Raw genomic sequence first — 20,856 nt, 5'->3', positions numbered from 1 at the left:
GGATGTATTTAGGGAAGCAGTGATGGCTTGTGCAAAAGATGCTTGTGGCATGAGAAAGGTGGGAAGTGGGCAGATTACAATGGGTAGCGAGTGGTGGGATGAAGAAGTAAGATTCTTCGAGAAAGAGAAGAGAGAAGCAGTTGGAAGATTTTTGCAGGGAAATAGTGCAAATGACTGGGAGATGTATAAAAGAAAGAGGCAAGAGGTCAAGAGAAAGGTGCAAGAGGTGAAAAAGAGGGCAAATGAGAGTTGAGGTGAAAGAGTATCACTAAACTTTAGGGAGAATAAAAAGATGTTTTGGAGGGAGGTAAATAAAGTTCGTAAGACAAGAGAACAAATGGGAACATCGGTGAAGGGGGCTAATTGGGAGGTAATAACAAATAGTGGTGAAGTGAGAAGGAAATGAAGTGAGTATTTTGAAGGTTTGTTGAATGTGTTTGATGATAGAGTGGCAGATAAAGGGTGTTTTGGTCGAGGAGGTGTGCGAAGTGAAAGGGGTCAGGGAGAATGGTTTGGTAAATAGAGAAGAGGTAGTAAAAGCTTTGCGGAAAATGCAGCAAGGCGATGAGTTTGAATGGTATTGCAGTGGAATATATGAAGTGCCTGAGGATTGGCGGAGTGCAAGCATAGTGCCATTGTGCAAAGGCAAAGGGGATAAAGGGGAGTGTTCAAATTACAGAGGTGTAAGTTTGTTGAGTATTTCTGGAAATTGTACGGGAGGGTATTGATTGAGAGGGTAAAGGCATGTACAGAGCATCAGATTGGCGAAGAGCAGTGTGGTTTCAGATTTGGGAGAGGATGTGTGGATCAGGTCTTTGCTTTGAAGAATGTATGTGAGAAATACTTAAAAAAAACAGATGGATTTGTATGTAGCATTTATGGATGTGGAGAAGGGAAATGATAGAGATGCTCTATGGAAGGTATTAAGAGTATATGGCGTGGGAGGCAAGTTGCTAAAAGCAGTGAAAAATTTTTATCGAGGAAGTAAGGCATGTGTACAAGCAGGAAGAGAGGAAAGTGATTGGTTCCCAGTGAATGTTGGTTTGCGGCTGGGGTGCATGATGTCTCCATGGTTGTTCAATTTGTTTATGGATGGGGTGGTTAGGGAGGTGCAGAGCTTTGGAGAGAGGGGTAAGTATGCAGTCTTTTGTGGATGAGAGGGCTTGGGAAGTGAGTCAGTTGTTGTCTGCTGATGATACAGCGCTGGTGGCTGATTTGAGTGAGAAACTGCAGAAGTTGGTGACTGAGTCTGGAAGAGTGTGTGAAAGAAGAAAGCTGAGAGTAAATGTGAATAAGAGCAAGGATATTAGGTTCTGTAGGTTTGGGGGACAAGTTAACAGGGAGGTAAGTTTGAATGGAGAAAAACTGGAGGAAGTGAAGTGGTTTAGGTATCTGGGAGTGGATTCAGCAGTGTATAGAACCATGGAAGCGGAAGTGAGTCTCAGAGTGGGGGAAGGGACGAAGGTTCTGGGGGTGCTGAAGAATGTGTGGAAAGCGAGAATGTTATCTCGGAGAGCAAAAATGTGTATGTTTGAAGGAATAGTGGTTCCAACAATGTTATATGGTTGTGAGGCATGGGATATATATGGGGTAGTACAGGAGAGGGTGGATGTGTTGGAAATGATATGTTTGAGGACAATATGTGGTGTGAGGAGGTTTGATAAAGTAAGTAATGAAAGGGTAAGAGATATGTGTGGTAATAAAAAGATTGTGGTTGAGAGAGCAGAAGAGGGTGTGCTGAAATGGTTTGGTCACATGGAGAGAATGAGCGAGGAAAGATTGACAAAGAGGATATATGTGTCAGAGGTGGAGGGAACGAGGAGAAGTGGGAGTCCAAATTGGGGGTGGAAGGATGGAGTGACAAAGATTTTGAGTGATTGGGGCCTGAACAGAAAGGAGGGTGAAAGGCGTGCAAGGAACAGAGTGAATTGGAATGATGTGGTATACTGGGGTCAACATGCTGTCAATGTATTAAACCATGGCATGTGATGCATCTAGGGTAAACCATGGAAAGTTTTGTGGGGCCTGGATGTGGAAAGGGAGCTATGGTTTCGGTGCATTATACATGACAGCTAGAGACTGAGTGTGAACGAATGTGGCCTTTGTTGTCTCTTCCTAGTGCTACCTCGTGCGCGTGCAGGGGGAGGTGGGTGCCATTTCATGTGTGGTGGGGTGGCAATGGGAATGGTTGAAGGCAGCACGTATGAATATGCACATGTGTATATATGAATAAGTCTGTGTATGTGTATGTGTGTATACGAGGCCAGGTTATACTAATGGGTGATTTGAAAGCAAAGGTGAGTAATGTGGCAGTTGAGGGAATAATTGGTGTATATGGGGTGTTCAGAGTTGTAAATGGAAAAGGTGAAGAGCTTGTAGATTTATGTGCAGAAAAAGGACTGGTGATTGGGAATACCTGGTTAAAAAAGAGAGATATACATAAGTATACGTATGTAAGTAGGAGAGATGACCAGAGAGCATTATTGGATTATGTGTTGATTGATAGGCATGTGAAAAAGAGACTTTTGGATGTTAATGTGTTTAGAGGTGTAACTGGAGAGATGTCTGATCATTATCTTGTGGAGGCGAAGGTGAAGATTTGTAGAGGTTTTCAGAAAAGAAGAGAGAACGTTGGGGTGAAGAGAGTGGTGAAAGTAAGTGAGCTTGGGAAGGAGACTTGTGTGAGGAAGTACCAGGAAAGACTGAGTGCAGAATGGAAAAAAGTGAGAGCAAAGGACATAAGGGGAGTGGGGGAGGAATGGGATGCATTTAGGGAAGCAGTGATGGCTTGCGCAAAAGATGATTGTGGCATGAGAAAGGTGGGAGATGGGTATATTAGAAATGGTAATGAGTGGTGGGATGAAAAAGTAAGATTATTAGTGACAAAGAAGAGAGAGGCATTTGGACGATTTTTGCAGAGAAATTGTGCCAATGACAAGGAGATGCATAAAAGAAAGAGGCAGAAGGTCAAGAGAAAGGTGCAAGAGTTGAAAAAGAGGGCAAATGAGAGTTGGGGTGAGAGAGTATCATTAAATTTTAGGGAGAATAAAAATGATGTTTTGGACAAGAGAACAAGTGGGAACATCAGTGACAGGGGCTAATGGGGAAGTAATATCAAGTAGTGGTGATGTGAGAAGGAGATGGAGTAAGTATTTTGAAGGTTTCTTGAATGTGTTTGATGATAGAGAGACAGATATAGGGTGTTTGGGTCAAGGTGGTGTGTGAAGTGAGAGGGTCAGGGAGAATGGTTTGGTAAACAGAGAAGAGGTAGTAAAAGCTTTGTGGAAGATGAAAGCTGGCAACGTGGTGGGTTTGGATGGTATTGCAGAGGAATTTATTAAAAAGGGGGTGACTGTTGTTGACAGGTTGGTAAGGATATCTAATGTATGTATGGCTCATGGTGAAGTGCCTGAGGATTGGCAGAATGCATGCATAGTGCCACTGTACAAAGGCAAAGGGGATAAAGGTGAGTATTCAAATTACAGAGGTATAAGTTTGTTGAGTATTCCTAGGAAATTATATGGAAGGGTACTGATTGAGAGGGTCAAGGCATGCACAGAACATCAGATTGGGGAAGAGCAGTGTGGTTTCAGAAGTGGTAGAGGATGTTTGGATCAGGTGTTTGCTTTGAAGAATGTAGGTGAGAAATATTTAGAAAAACAAATGGATTTGTATGTAGCATTTATGGACCTGGAGAAGGCATATGATAGAGCTGATAGAGATGCTCTGTGGAAGGTTATTAGGAGTATATGGTGTGGGAGGGAAGTTGCTAGAAACAGTGAAATGTTTCTATCGAGGATGCAAGGCACGATGTCTCCATGGTTGTTTATTGTTTATGGATAGGGTTGTTAGGGAGGTGAATGCAAGAGTTCTGGAGAGGGGCAAGTATGAAGTCTGTTGTGGATGAGAGGGCTTGGGAAGTGAAACAGTTGTTGTTTCCTGATGATACAGCGCTGATGGCTGATTTGGGTGAGAAACTGCACAAGATGGTGTCTAAGTTTGGTAAAGTGTGCGAAAGAAGAAAGCTGAGAGTAAAAGTGAATGAGAGCAAGGTTATTAGGTTCAGTAGGGTTGAAGGACAAGTCAACTGGGGGGTATGTTTGAATGGAGAAAAACGGGAGGAAGTTAAGTGTTTTAGATATCTGGGAGTGGATTTGGCAACGGATGGAACCATGGAAACGGAAGTGAGTCACAGGGTGGGGCAGGTAGTGAAGGTTCTGCGAATGTTGGAGAATGTGTGGATGGCAAGAACATTATCCCGGAAAGCAAAAATGGGTATGTTTGAAGGAATAGTGGTTCCAACAATGTTATATGGTTGCAAGGCATGGGCTATAGATTGGGTTGTGCGGAGGAGAGTGGATGTGTTGGAAATGAGATGCTTGAGGACAATATGTGATGTGAGGTGGTTTGATCGAGTAAGTAATGAAAGGGTAAGAGAGATGTGTGGTAATAAAAAGAGTGTGGTTGAGAGAGCAGAAGAGGGTGTATTGAAATGGTTTGGTCACATGGAAAGAATGAGTGAGGAAAGATTGATAAAGAGGATATATGTGTCAGAGATGGAGGGAACGAGGAGAAGTGGGAGACCAAATTGGAGCTGAAAAAGATTTTGAGCGATTGGGGCCTGAACATGAAGGAGTCGACGGGCTGTCAATGAACTGAACCAGAGCATGTGAAGCATCTGAGGTAACCCATGGAAAGTTTTGTGGGGCATGGATGTGGAAAGGGAGCTGTGGTTTCGATGCATTATACATGACAGGTAGAGACTGAGTGTGAAAGAATGTCCTTTTTTGGCTTTTCCTAGCGCTACCTCGCACACGTGCAGGGGGAGGGGGTTGTCATTTCATGTGTGGCGGAGTGGCGATGGGAATGAATAAAGGCAGCAAGTATAAAGTAAGTACATGTGTATATATGTATATGTCTGCGTATGTATATATATATTTATACATTGAGATGTATAGGTATGTATATGTAAGTGTGTGGACATGTATGTATATACAATTGAAAGAGGCAGAAGGTCAAGAGAAAGGTGCAAGAGGTGAAAAAGAGGCCAAATGAGAGTTGGGGTGAGAGAGAGTATCATTAAATTTTAGGGAGAATAAAAAGATATTTTGGAAGGAGGTAAATAAAGTGCGTAAGACAAGGGAGTAAATGGAAACTTCAGTGAATGGGGCTAATGGGGAGGTGATAACAAGTAGTGGTGATGTGAGAAGGAGATGGAGTGAGTATTTTCAAGGTTTGTTGAATGTGTTTGATGATGGAGTGGCAGATATAGGGTGTTTTGGTCGATGTGGTGTGCAAAGTGAGAGGGTTAGGGAAAATGATTTGGTAAACAGAAAAGAGGTAGCAAAAGCTTTGCGGAAGATGAAAGCCGGCAAAGCAGCAGGTTTGGATGGTATTGCAGTGGAATTTATTAAAAAAGGGGGTGATTGTATTGTTGACTGGTTGGCAGGTTATTCAATGTATGTATGATTCATGGTGAAGTGCCTGAGGATTGGCGGAATGCTTGCATAGTTCCATCGTACAAAGGCAAAGGGGATAAGAGTGAGTGCTCAAATTACAGAGGTATAAGTTTGTTGAGTATTCCTGGTAAATTATATGAGAGGGTATTGATTGAGAGGGTAAAGGCATGTACAGAGCATCAGATTGGGGAAGAGCAGTGTGGTTTCAGAAATGGTAGAGGATGTGTGGATCAGGTGTTTCCTTTGAAGAATGTATGTGAGAAATACTTAGAAAAGCTAATGGATTTGTATGTAGCATTTATGGATCTGGAGAAGGTATATCATAGAGTTGATAGAGATGCTCTGTGGAAGGTATTAAGAATATAAGGTGTGGGAGGCAAGTTGTTAGAAGCAGTGAAAAGTTTTCATCGAGGATGTATGGCATGTGTACGTGTAGGAAGAGAGGAAAAAAATTGGTTCTCAGTGAATGTAGGTTTGCGGCAGGGGTGTGTGATGTTTCTGTGGTTGTTTAATTTGTTTATGGATGGGGTTGTTAGGGAGGTGAATGCAAGAGTTTTGGAAAGAGGGGCAAGTATGAAGTCTGTTGTGGATGAGAGAGCTTGGGAAGTGAGTCAGTTGTTGTTCGCTGATGATACAGTGCTGGTGGCTGATTCATGTGAGAAACTGCAGAAGCTGGTGACTGAATTTGGTAAAGTGTGTGAAAGAAGAAAGTTGAAAGTAAATGTGAATAAGAGCAAGGTTATTAGGTACAGAAGGGTTGAGAGTCAAGTCAATTGGGAGGTAAGTTTGAATGGAGAAAAACTGGAGGAAGTAAAGTGTTTTAGATATCTGGGAGTGGATCTGGCAGCGGATGGAACCATGGAAGCGGAAGTGAATCATAGGGTGCGGGAAGAGACAAAAATTCTGGGGGCCTTGAAGAATGTTTGGAAGTCGAGAACATTATCTCGGAAAGCAAAAATGGGTATGTTTGAAGGAATAGTGGTTCCAACACCGTTGTATGGTTGTGAGGCGTGGGCTATGGATAGAGTTGTGTGCAGGAGGGTGGATGTGCTGGAAATGAGATGTTTGAGGACAATATGTAGTGTGAGGTGGTTTGATCGAGTAAGTAATGTAAGGGTGAGAGAGATGTGTGGAAATAAAAAGAGTGTGGTTGAGAGAGCAGAAGAGGGTGTTTTGAAATGGTTTGGTCACATGGAGAGAATGAGTGAGGAAAGATTGACCAAGAGGATATATGTGTCAGAGGTGGAGGGAACAAGGAGAAGTGGGAGACCAAATTGGAGGTGGAAAGATGGAGTGAAAAAGATTTTGAGTGATCGGGACCTGAACATGCCGGAGGGTGAAAGGCGTGCAAGGAATAGAGTGAATTGGAACGATGTGGTATACCGGGGTCGACATGCTGTCAATGGATTGAACCAGGGCATATGAAGTGTCTGGGGCAACCCATGGAAAGTTCTGTGGGGCCTGGAGGTGTGGTTTCGGTGCATTATTACATGAAGGATAGAGACAGAGTGTGAACAAATGGGGCCTTTGTTGTCTTTTCCTAGCGCTACCTCACACACATGAGGGGGGAGGGGGTTGTTATTCCATGTGTGGCAGGGTAGCGATGGGAATTAATAAAGGCAGACAGTATGAATTATGTACATGTGTATATATGTATATGTCTGTGTGTGTATATATATGTGTACATTGAGATGTATAGGTATGTATATTTGCGTGTGTGGACGTGTAAGTATATACAAGTGTATGTGGGTGGGTTGGGCCTTTCTTTCGGCTGTTTCCTTGCGCTACCTCGCTAACGCGGGAGACGGCGACAAAGCAAAATAAATAATAATACAAATCCATTTGCTTATATATATGATGGAAAGATGGAGTGAAAAAGATTTTGTGTGATCGGGGCCTGAACATGCAGGAGGGTGAAAGGAGGGCAAAGAATAGAGTGAATTGGAGCGATGTGGTATACCGGGGTTGACGAGCTGTCAGTGGATTGAATCAAGGCATGTGTATGGGGGTGGGTTGGGCCATTTCTTTCGTCTGTTTCCTTGCGCTACCTCGCAAACGCGGGAGACAGCGACAAAGCAAAAAAAAACAAATATTTATATATATATATATATATATATATATATATATATATATATATATATATATATATATATATATATATATCCTGATCTTAGAAAAGCAAATGGATTTGTATGTAGCATTTATGGATCTGGAGAAGGCATATGATAGAGTTGATAGAGATGCTCTGTGGAAGGTATTAAGAATATATGGTGTGGGAGGCAAGTTGTTAGAAGCAGTGAAAAGTTTTTATCGAGGATGTAAGGCATGTGTACGTGTAGGAAGAGAGGAAAGTGATTGGTTCTCAGTGAATGTAGGTTTGCGGCAGGGGTGTGTGATGTCTCCATGGTTGTTTAATTTGTTTATGGATGGGGTTGTTAGGGAGGTGAATGCAAGAGTTTTGGAAAGAGGGGCAAGTATGAAGTCTGTTGGGGATGAGAGAGCTTGGGAAGTGAGTCAGTTGCTGTTCGCTGATGATACAACGCTGGTGGCTGATTCATGTGAGAAACTGCAAAAGCTGGTGACTGAGTTTGGTAAAGTTTGTGAATGAGAGCAAGGTAATTAGGTACAGTAGGGTTGAGGGTCAAGTCAACTGGAAGGTAAGTTTGAATGGAGAAAAACTGGAGGAAGTAAAGTGTTTTAGATATCTGGGAGTGGATCTGGCAGCGGATGGAACCATGGAAGCGGAAGTGAATCATAGGGTGGGGGAGGGGGCAAAAATCCTGGGAGCCTTGAAGAATGTGTGGAAGTCGAGAACATTATCTCGGAAAGCAAAAATGGGTATGTTTGAAGGAATAGTGGTTCCAACAATGTTGTATGGTTGCGAGGCGTGGGCTATGGATAGAGTTGTGCACAGGAGGGTGGATGTGCTGGAAATGAGATGTTTGAGGACAATGTGTGGTGTGAGGTGGTTTGATCGAGTAAGTAACATAAGGGTAAGAGAGATGTGTGGAAATAAAAAGAGAGTGGTTGAGAGAGCAGAAGAGGGTGTTTTGAAATGGTTTGGGCACATGGAGAGAATGAGTGAGGAAAGATTGACCAAGAGGATATATGTGTCGGAGGTGGAGGGAACGAGGAGAAGTGGGAGACCAAATTGGAGGTGGAAAGATGGAGTGAAAAAGATTTTGTGTGATCGGGGCCTGAACATGCAGGAGGGTGAAAGGAGGGCAAGGAATAGAGTGAATTGGAGCGATGTGGTATACAGGGGTTGACGTGCTGTCAGTGGATTGAATCAGGGCATGTGAAGCGTCTGGAGTAAACCATGGAAAGCTGTGTAGGTATGTATATTTGCGTGTGTGGACGTATGTATATACATGTGTATGGGGGTGGGTTGGGCCATTTCCTTCGTCTGTTTCCTTGTGCTACCTCGCAAACGCGGGAGACAGCAACAAAGGAAAAAAAAAGAAAAAAATATATATATATATATATATATATATATATATATATATATATATATATATATATATATATGTGTGCGTGTGTGTGTGTGTGTGTGTGTGTGTGTGTGTGTGTGTCAGATGTGGAGGGAACGATGAGAAGTGGAAGACCAAATTGGAGGTGGAAAGATGGAGTGAAAAAGATTTTAAGTGATCCGGGCCTGACCATGCAAGAGGGTGAAAGGCATGCAAGGAATAGACTGAATTGGAACGATGCGGTATATCAGGGTCAACGTGCAGTCAATGGACTGAACCAGGGCATGTGAAGCATCTGGGGTAAACCATGGAAAGTTTTGTTGGGCCTGGATGTGGAAAGAGAGCTGTGGTTTTGGTGCATTATACATGACAGCTAAAGACTGAGTGAGAACGAATGTGGACTTAGTTGTCTTTTCCTGGCGCTACCTTACGTGCATGCGGGGGGAGGTGGTTGTCATTTCATGTGTTGCCGGGTGGTGACGGGAATGAATAAAGGCAGCAATTATGAATTATGTACATGTGTATATATGCATATGTCTGTGTATGTATATACATGTATACGTTGAAATGTATAGGTATGTGTATGTGCATGTGTGATCATGTATGTATATACATGTGTATGTGGGTGGGTTGGGCCATTCTTTCATCTGTTTCCTTGTGCTACCTCGCAACGAGGGAGACAGTGACAAAGTATAATAATTACATATTAAAAGCCTTGCGGAAGATGAAATCTGGCAAGACGGTGGGTTTGGATGGTACTGCAGTGGAATTTATTAAATAAAGGGGTGACTGTGCTCTTGTGTGGTTGGTAAGGATATCTAATATAAGTACTGACCATGGTGAAATGCCTGAGGACTGGCGGAATGCATGAATAGTGCCATTCTACAAAGGGTGAAGGCATGTACACATCATCAGACTGGGGAAGAGCAGTGTGGTTTCAGATGTGATAGAAAATGTGTGGATCAGGTGTTTCCTCTAAAGCATGCATGTGAGAAATACTTAGAAAAACAAATCGATTTGTATGTAGCATTTATGGATCTAAAGAAGGCATATGATAGGGTTGATAGAGATGCTTCACACAAGGTTTTAAGAGTACATGGCGTGGGAGATAAGTTGCTGGAAGTAGTGAAAAGTTTTTACCAAGGATGTAGGGCATATCTACGAGTAGGAAGAGAGGAGAGTGATTGATTCCCAGTGAATGTTGGTTTGCAGCAGGGGTGTTTGATGTCCCCATGGATGTTTAATTTGCTTATGGATGGGATGGTTTGGGAGATAAGAGTGAGAGGTTTGTAGACAAGGGTGAGTAAGCAGTCTGTTGGGATGAGAGGGATTGGGAAGTAAGTTGTTGTTCACCTACGATACAGCTCTAGTGGCTGATTAGTGTCACAAACTGCAAAGGTTGGTGACTGAGTTTGGAAAAGTGTGTGAAAGGAGAAAGTTAAGAGTAAATGTGAATAAAAGCAAAGTTATGAAGCTCAGCAGGGATGAGGGAAATGTTAGTTGGGGTGTGAGTCTGAACAGAGAAAAATGGGAGTATGTGAAGTGTTTTAGATATCTGGGAGTGGACATGGAAGTGAATGGAACCAAGGAAGCATTGGAGCAAAAGTTCTGGGAGCAGTGAAAGAATGTATGGAAAGAGAGAGCATTACCTGGGAGGGCAAAAATGGGCATGTCTGAAGGAATAGGAGCCCCAGTGATATCACATGGATGTGAGGCATGCGTTATATGTAAGGTTGTACAGAGGAGGGTGGATATATTGGAAATGAAATGGATAAGGAAAATATGGGGTGTGAAGTGGTTTGATCAAGCACGTAATGAAAGGGCAAGAGATATGTGTGCTCATAAAAATCATGTTTGAGAGAGCAGAAGAGTGTGAGCTGAAATGGTTAGGGCATGTGGGGAGAATGAGTCAGGAAAGGTTGACAAAGGGGATATGTATCAGAAGTGGAGGGAACAAGGAGAATGGCAAGACCATATTGGAGATGGAGGGATGAAATGAAAAAGATTTTGTGCGATCAGGGCTTAAACATGTAGGAAGGTGAATGGTGTGCATGGGATAGAGTAAATTGAAATGACTGGGTATACTTGGGTCAATGTGCTGTCAATGGACTGAATCAGAGCACGTGAAGTATCCGGAGTAAACTATGGAAAGGTCTGTGGGGCCTGGATGTGGATAGGGAGTTGTGGTTCTGGTGCATTACAAATGACAGCTAGAGAATGGAAAAGATGTGTTGTGGCCTTTCTTCATCTGTTCCTGGCACTACCTTGTTAACATGGGAAATGGGAATCAAGTGTGAAAGAAATAAAAAGAAATATACATCTTTTTTTTTCATACTCATTCACTACACCCCTTTTAGTAAAAAAAGCACCAGGAACAGATGAACAAAAGGCCTCATTTGCTCACATCCATTCTCTGCTTGTCATGTATAATGTACCAAAACCACAGCCTCCATCGACAACCAGGCCTCACAGACCTTTCCATGGATTCCCCCAGCTGTTTCATAAACACTGGTACAGTCCATTAACAGCATATCAACCCCTGTATAAGATATTGCTCTAGGTTCCTTTATCTCATGCTTGCCTTACACCTTCCACCATCTTCAGATACCTAGCACTCAAAATTTTTTTCACTATATCTTTCCACCTTTAATTTGATCTACCCCTTCTCCTTGACCCCTCCACTTCCAATACAAAATCTTCTTCATCAACCTCTCCTCACTCATTCTCTCAAATATGTCCAAACCACTTCATCACACTCTCTTCAGCTCTCTCAACCATACTCTTCTTACCACATCTTTCCTACCCTATTTCTACTTACTCAATCAGCCTTTCTCACACCTCATACTATCCTCAAACATTTGATTTGCAACACATCCATCCTTCTTTGTACAAAATCATCTATAGCCCTTCTCAAATCCATGCAACATCATAAGGACTACTATACCTTGAAACCTATCCGTTTTTGCCATTCCACATAATGATCTTTCTTTCACACAGTCCTCAATTTCCTGAATTCATGGGAATATATATATATCACCTTATGGTAATGCTGTTAGGAGTATCAATCACATGGTAACCCTGGTCATAACTTCTGTGGTATAACCAATCATTTCAAACTTTATTTTTGCATTTGGTACTGTTTGTACGGTGACCCATTCATACCAAATATTTGTGACATTAGTGAACCCACATCTATAAGGTGGTACTATTCACTGACTAGTTTTACGTAGCTATAGTTGAAAGTGGTGATGTATTTACATCTTTCTCTACTCATCTTGACACATACACATCAGCAGTAGCTAACTCAAGCTTAATCCAGTGTCTGCATACACTTTCATTCGTATGGATGAGCATATATCTTTTCATGATCTCTACTAATTCGCAAACTCAGGGAGCCTGGTTTATTTATCATTTACTTATTATACTTTGTTGCTGTCTCCTGCGTTAGTGAGGCAGTGCAAGGAAACAGACGAAAGAATGGCCCAACCCACCCACACACACACACATGTATATACATACACGTCCACACACGCACATATACATACCAATACATTTCAACGTATACATATATATACATACACAGACATATACATATATACACATGTACATAATTCATACTTGCTGCCCTTATTCATTCCCATCGCCACCCTGCCACACATGGAATGATAACCGCCTTCCCCGCATTCATGCAAGGTAGCGCTAGGAAAAGACAACAAAGGCCACATTCGCTCACACTCAGTCTCTAGCTGTCATGTATAATACAACGAAACCACAGCTCCCTTTCCACATCCAGGCCCCACAAAGCTTTCCACGGTTTACCCAAGACACTTCACATGCCCTGGTTCAATCCACTGACAGCACGTCGACCCCGGTATACCACATTGTTCCAATTCACTCTATTCCTTGCATGCCTTTCACCCTCCTGCATGTTAAGGCACCGATCACTCAAAATCTTTTTCACTCCATCTTTCCACCTTGGATCCAATTTGGTCTCCCACTTCTAATCATTCCCTCCACCTCTGACACATATATCCTCTTGGTCAATCTTTCCTCACTCATTCTCTCCATGTGACCAAACCATTTCAATACACCCTCTTCTGCTCTCTCAACCACACTCTTTTTATTACCACACATCTCTCTTACCCTTTCATTTCTTGCTCGATCAAACCACCTCACACCACATATTGTCCTCAAACATCCCATTTCCAACACAGCCACCCTCCTCTGCACAACTCTATCTATAGCCCATGCCTCACAACCATATAACGTTGTTGGAACCACTATTCCTTCAAACATACCCATTTTTGCTTTCCAAGATAATGTTTCTCACCTTCCACACATTTTTCAACTACCCCAGAACTTTCACCCCCTCCCCCACCCTGAGAATCACTTCCACTTCCATGCTTCCATCTGCTGCCAAGTCCACTCCCAGATATCTAAAACAATTCTCTTCCTCAAGTTTTTCTCCATTTAAACTTACCTCCCAATTGACTTGTCCCTCAACCCTACTTTACCTAATAACCTTGCTCTTATCCACATTTACTCTCAGCTTTCTTCTTTCACACACTTTACCAAACTCAGTCACCAGCTTCTGCAGTTTCTCACCTCAATCAGCCACCAGCGCTGTATCATCAGTGAACAACAACTGAATCACTTCCCAAGCTCTCTCATCCACAACAGACTGCATACTTGCCCCTCTTTCCAAAACTCTTGCATTCACCTCCCTAACAATCCCATCCGTAAACAAATTAAACAACCATGGAGACATCACGCACCCCTGCCGCAAACCAATATTCACTGAGAACCAACCACTTTCCTCTCTTCCTACTCATACACATGCCTTACAGCCTCGATAAAAAATTTTCACTGCTTCTCACAACTTGCCTCCCACACCATATATTTTGAATACTTTCCACAAACCATCTCTATCATATGCCTTCTCCAAATCCATAAATGCTACATACAAATCCACTTGCTTTTCTAAGTATTTCTCACATACATTCTTCAAAGCAAACACCTGATCCACACATCCTCTACCATTTCTGAAACCACACTGCACTTCCCCAATCTGATGCTCTGTACATGCCTTCACCCTCTCAATCAATACCCTACCATATAGTTTCCCAGGAATACACAACAAACTTATACCTCTGTAATTTGAGCACTCAACTTTATCCCCTTTGCCTTTGTACAGTGGAACTATGCAAGCATTCCGCCAATCCTCAGGCACCTCACCATGAGTCATATATGCATTAGATATCCTTACCAACCAGTCAACAACACAGTCATCCCCTTTATCAATAAATTCCACAACAGTACCATCCAAACCCGCTGCCTTGCCAGCTTTCATCTTCCGCAAAGCTTTTGCTACCTCTTCTCTATTTACCAAATCATTCTCCCTAACCCTCTCACTTTCACCCCATCTCAACCAAAATACCCTATATCTGCCACTCTATCATCAAACATATTCAACAAACTTTCAAAATACTCACTCCATCTCCTTCTCACATCACCACTACTTGTCATCACCTCCCCATTAGCCCTCTTCACCGATGTTCCCATTTGTTCTCTTGTCTTATGCACTTTATTTACCTCTTTTACTCTCTCTAAAATTTAATGATACTCTCTCACCCCAACTCTCACTTGCCCTCTTTTTCACCTCCTGCATCCTTTCTCTTGACCTCTTGCCTCTTTCTTTTATAAATCTCCAAGTCATTTGCACTATCTCCCTGGAAAACTCATCCAAATGCCTCCCTCTTCTCTTTCACTAATAATCTTACCTCTTCATCCCACCACTCACTACCCTTTCTAATCTGCCAACCTCCAACACTTTTCATGCCACAAGCATCTTTTGTGCAAGCCATCACTGTTTCCCTAAATACATCCCATTCCTCCCCCACTCCCCTTATGCCCTTTGCTCTCACTTTTTTGCATTCTGTACTCAATCCCTATTGGTACTTCCTCACACAAGTCTCCTTCCCAAGGTCACTTACTTTTAACACTCTCTTCACCCCAACATTCTCTCTTCTTTTCTGAAAACCTCCACAAATCTTCACTTTCGCCTCCACAAGATAATGATCAGACATCCCTCCAGTTACACCTCTCAGCACATTAACATCCAAAAGTCTTTCTTTCGTGCGCCTATGAATTAACACCTAATCCAATAACCCTCTCTGGCCATCTCTCCTACTTACACATGTATACTTATGTATTATCTATTTGCTTTGTCGCTGTCTCCCGCATTAGCGAGGTAGCGCAAGGAAACAGATGAAAGAATGGCCCAACCCACCCACATACACATGTACACACATACACGTCCACACACGCAAATATACATACCTATACATCTCAACATATACATATATATACACACACAGACATATACATATATACACATGTACATAATTCATACTGTCTGCCTTTATTCATTCCCATTATGTATATCTCTTTTAAACCAGGTATTCCCAATCACCAGTCCTTTTGTAGCACATACACCTACAAGCTTTTCACCATTTCCATTTACAACACTGAACACCCTATGTACACCAATTATTTCCTCAACTGCCACATTACTCACCTTTGCATTCAAATTACCCATCACTATAGCCCGGTTTCGTGCATCAAAACTACTAACACACTCACTCAGCTGCTCCCAAGACACTTGCCTCATGATCTTTCTTCTCATGCCCAGGTTCATATGTGCATCCCTCTCCATGCACTTTCAGTTTTACCCATATCAATCTAGAGTTTACTTTCTTATATTCTATCACACACTCCCACAACTCCTGTTTCAGGAGTAGTGCTACTCCTTCCCTTGCTCTTGTCCTCTCACCAGCCCCTAACTCTACTCCTAAAACATTCCCAAACCACTCTTCCCCTTTACCCTTGAACTTCGTTTCACTCAGAGGCAAAACATCCAGGTTCTTCGCCCCAACATACTATCTCTCCTTTTTTCTGATCTTGGTTACATCCACACACATTTAGACACCCCACTCTGAGCCTTCGAGGAGGATGAGCACTCCCCGCGTGACTCCATCTGTTTCCCTTTTTTTTTTTTTTTTTTTTTTTTGCTTTGTCGCTGTCTCCTGTGTTTGCGAGGTAGTGCAAGGAAACAGACGAAAGAAATGGCCCAACCCACCCCCATACACATGCCTTGATTCAATCCACTGACAGCACGTCAACCCCGGTATACCACATCGCTCCAATTCACTCTATTCTTTGCCCTCCTTTCACCCTCCTGCATGTTCAGGCCCCGATCACACAAAATCTTTTTCACTCCATCTTTCCACCTCCAATTTGGTCTCCCTCTTCTCCTCGTTCCCTCCACCTCCGACACGTATATCCTCTTGGTCAATCTTTCCTCACTCATTCTCTCCATGTGACCAAACCATTTAGAAAGTTAAAATATAAGGAGGGGAGGGTTTCTAGCCCCCGCTCCCGTCCCCTTTAGTTGCCTTCTATGACACGTGAGGAATGCATAGGAAGTATTCTTTCTCCCCTATCCCTAGGTGTGTCACTAAACTACTAAACACAACTAATCAAGTGTTCACACTGTCATCTTTCTTCTAGCAAAATCTTTAATTGATCCAACTAAATGATTTCTTCTTTTAAGCATTCCAAACTCATAAGTTTTTTCTAAAACTGGATAGTCAAGCAGAGGTGAAAAGTATGAGAAATAAAAAATTATTACAAAGCAGACCATGCTATGAAGAGTGAATATATGACAATGCATGAAAAGAACAAGAGGTGGTAAATGCTGTTTTGGTAAAAAATTTCAAGAATCTTAAATATGGTAAGAACTAGAACTAATTATCTATGCACCTAACATTAATAATAACAGGCCAATCAAATACTAAACTAATTCAGAGTCTATGATACAAAAATAACTAATTCTTAGGGCAACTCACCCATCAAGTCTCGTACTTCTTCTTGCTGGCTGATGACTCTAGACAGACCAAAATCAATCAACTTGATATGCTGACGGTTTTTACTTAGTAATAACACATTTTCTGGCTGCAAAAAAATAAAATCCAATATATAATAAACGAAAGATATATCAGTAAGCCTCTAATTGTACTAGATAAAATCAACTTTGAGGTACAATGTGAATGACTTTTTTCTCTATTTCAATAATGCTCAAACAGTTAAGATATGTCTTTGTGACCTGTTACAAAAGCTGCAAAAGCTACCAATACAGAGTCGTTACTTTTGCTTAAATCACCAAGTTATCAAAACCTTCCTCAAAAACTGACTTGGGACCACCAATCAGCAACTCAGCAATGTAGAGATAAAGTAAACAATAGAAGCAGAGAAATTATAATACTTTTTTGATAGATAACTGAGGTAAAGAGATGAGGATCTGCAAGTGTACAAATTCAAATTTCTCTTACTGTACATACAAACAATATTTATTTATTTATTTATTTTATTTTGCTTTGTCGCTGTCTCCCGCATTTGCGAGGTAGCACAAGGAAATAGACAAAAGAAATGGCCCAACCCACTCCCATACACATGTATAAACATACACGTCCACACATGCAAATATACATACCTATACATCTCAATGTACACATATATAAACACACACAGACTTTTTTTTTTCTTTTAAACTATTCGCCATTTCCCGCATTAGCGAGGTAGCTTTAAGAACAGAGGACTGGGCCTTTTTTGGAATATCCTCACCTGGCCCCCCTCTGTTCCTTCTTTTGGGAAAAAAAAAACGAGAGGGGAGGATTTCCAGCCCCCCGCTCCCTCCCCTTTTAGTCGCCTTCTACGACACGCAGGGAATACGTGGGAAGTATTCTTAATCCCCCATCCCCAGGGATAAACACACACAGACACATACATATATACCCATGTACACAATTCACACTGTCTGCATTTATTCATTCCCATCGCCACCTTGCCACACATGGAATACCATCCCCCTCCCCCCTCATGTGTGCGAGGTAGCACTAGGAAAAGACAACAAAGGCCCCATTCGTTCACACTCAGTCTCTAGCTGTCATGCAATAATCAAAAATATGCTGACAAGCAGTTACCACATCCCATAACAGAGGTTGTAGCACACTCTTCACAATGACAGGACACAAAATGATAGGAATGTGGGTATGGTGGTATGCAGCTCTGTAATAATGTGTTACAGAAGAAAAGGAACAGCATGAGGGAATGAAGACTTAATGAAGATAGGTGATGAGAAAAAGGGAATTTAAAAGATGCATAATTTTCAATTAAATTGATGTGTAGAGGATGTGGATTGTAAATACACGTCAATGTGTATGTAGCACACTCTTCACAATGACAGGACACAAAATGATAGGAATGTGGGTATGGTGGTATGCAGCACTGTAATAATGTGTTACAGAAGAAAAGGAACAGCATGAGGGAATGAAGACTTAATGAAGATAGGTGATGAGAAAAAGGGAATTTAAAAGATGCATAATTTTCAATTAAATTGATATGTAGAGGATGTGGATTGTAAATACACGTCAATGTGCAAGTATTCCAAAAACTGGAAACTAAACAATATCAAACACTTATGAGGGTAATGGTACTCAGTTGAACCCTTAGCACTGTAATTTCTATACACTCATTAATCAATACCTTAGTGTACACTGTGTCTTTATCACTGCCTGTAATCCCTGTATGTACATTATCCGTGAGTCAAAGCATTCCTTTATTCAAAGGAAGTGCAATAAGCTCTCCTATTCATCCACTAATAGATCTTTCTGGTCTTTAGCTAAGGGCATCTATAACAACTTTTGTCGCTCTACCTTTCCTTAGTGATTGGTTCTCAGTGAATGTAGGTTTGCGGCAGGGGTATGTGATGTCTCCATGGTTGTTTAATTTGTTTATGGATGGGGTTGTTAGGGAGGTGAATGCAAGAGTTTTGGAAAGAGGGGCAAGTATGAAGTCTGTTGGGGATGAGAGAGCTTGGGAAGTGAGTCAGTTGTTCGCTGATGATACAGTGCTGGTGGCTGATTCATGTGAGAAACTGCAGAAGCATGTGACTGAGTTTGGTAAAGTGTGTGAAAGAAGAAAGTTAAAAGTAAATGTGAATAAGAGCAAGGTTATTAGGTACAGTAGGGTTGAGGGTCAAGTCAGTTGGGAGGTAAGTTTGAATGGAGAAAAACTGGAGGAAGTAAAGTGTTTTAGATATCTGGGAGTGGATCTGGCAGCGGATGGAACCATGGAAGCGGAAGTGGATCGTAGGGTGGAGGAGGGGGCGAAAATCCTGGGAGCCTTGAAGAATGTGTGGAAGTCGAGAACATTATCTCGGAAAGCAAAAATGGGTATGTTTGAAGGAATAGTGGTTCCAACAATGTTGTATGGTTGCGAGGCGTGGGCTATGGATAGAGTTGTGCGCAGGAGGGTGGATGTGCTGGAAATGAAATGTTTGAGAACAATGTGTGGAGTGAGGTGGTTTGATCGAGTAAGTAACGTAAGGGTAAGAGAGATGTGTGGAAATAAAAAGAGCGTGGTTGAGAGAGCAGAAGAGGGTGTTTCGAAATGATTTGGGCACATGGAGAGAATGAGTGAGGAAAGATTGACCAAGAGGATATATGTGTCGGAGGTGGAGGGAACGAGGAGAAATGGGAGACCAAATTGGAGGTGGAAAGATGGAGTGAAAAAGATTTTGTGTGATCGGGGCCTGAACATGCAGGAGGGTGAAAGGAGGGCAAGGAATAGAGTGAATTGGATCGATGTGGTATACCGGGGTTGACGTGCTGTCAGTGGATTGAATCATGGCATGTGAAGCGTCTGGGGTAAACCATGGAAAGCTGTGTAGGTATGTATATTTGCGTGTGTGGACGTATGTATACACATGTGTATGGGGGTGGGTTGGGCCATTTCTTTCGTCAGTTTCCTTGCGCTACCTCGCAAACGCGGGAGACAGCGGCAAAAAAAAAAAAAAAAAAAAAAAAAAAAAAACTTTCCTTATTAACTTTTCCATTCAAAAGGTACCGTAGCTGTCTCTCCCACAGACATAGTAACTCTCTTTGGTTCATGGTTCTCCTCTAACTCAACCTTGGATGAATCTAACATTCCTTCACTCCCTGATGCTCCTCTTACTAATCTTATGCCTCCTCCCGTAATCTGTTTTTGACTACCTGAAAAGCACTTCTTTCTCTGGATGCAAGCAAGGTTTATGGTCCTGATGGCATCCATCCCTGTGTACTAAAAGAGTGTGCCTCTGAACATGCACCTGTGCTTGCTCATCTGTTTCACTTCTGCTTAAAAACCAAAACTTTTCCTTCTCCTTGCAAACATGCATTGATACATCCCACCCCTAAGAAGGGTGACTGTTCTGATCCCTCTAACTATCATCCTATTGCTTTGACATCTACCATTTCCAAAGTCTTTGAATCCCATATCCTCGAAAATCACAGTCTTCTCTCTGACCACCAATATGGTTTCCGTAAGGCGAGATCTGTTGGTGTCATTCTTTCCTATCTTACTAATGTCTGATCAGCATCCCTGAAAGATTTTGGGAAGTCAGATGTTGTTGCCCTTGGCATATCTATGGCTTTTAACAGGGTGTGGAATCAGGGTACAATTTCTAAGCTCCTCTCTTTTGGCTTCACTCCCTTATATCTAGCTTCCTCTCTGGCTGATCTATCTCTGTGGTTGTTGATGGATCAGCCTCTTCCCTTTTCTCCATTAACAGCAGTGTCCCTCAAGGTTCTATTCTGTCCCCTACACTTTTTCTCCTTTTTTCAACAATTTTCTTTCTTCCACAAATAACCCAATGTACTCATATGCTGAAAACTCAACAATGCATTGATCCGCAACTTCAGTTCTGCTCTGTCTTCTCTCACTCGATCTGCAACCCATCTTGACACAGCTTCCTCAACAAATCAGATGTGGACAGGACATCTCAGTGGGGTAGACAAAATCTTGTTAAGTTTAATGCCTCCATGGCCCAA

The 20,856-nt window shown here is 42.1% G+C and overlaps 1 protein-coding gene across 1 annotated transcript in view; it reads right to left on the bottom strand.

The window, feature by feature from the left end:
- The window catches only part of LOC139748906 (death-associated protein kinase 1-like), a 1,274,027-nt gene that overhangs the window by 1,150,990 nt on the left and 102,181 nt on the right, over nucleotides 1-20,856 (bottom strand). Inside the window, exon 4 of the mRNA XM_071662270.1 lies at nucleotides 16,837-16,942. Within this exon, the coding sequence (XP_071518371.1) occupies nucleotides 16,837-16,942 (106 nt within the window). The remainder of the gene's footprint in view (nucleotides 1-16,836; nucleotides 16,943-20,856) is intronic.

This window comes from Panulirus ornatus, chromosome 6, assembly GCF_036320965.1.
Source record: "Panulirus ornatus isolate Po-2019 chromosome 6, ASM3632096v1, whole genome shotgun sequence".
Lineage (NCBI taxonomy): Eukaryota > Metazoa > Arthropoda > Malacostraca > Decapoda > Palinuridae > Panulirus > Panulirus ornatus.
Note: the sequence above shows the minus strand (reverse complement) of the source record. Positions and strands in the feature narration are given on the sequence as shown.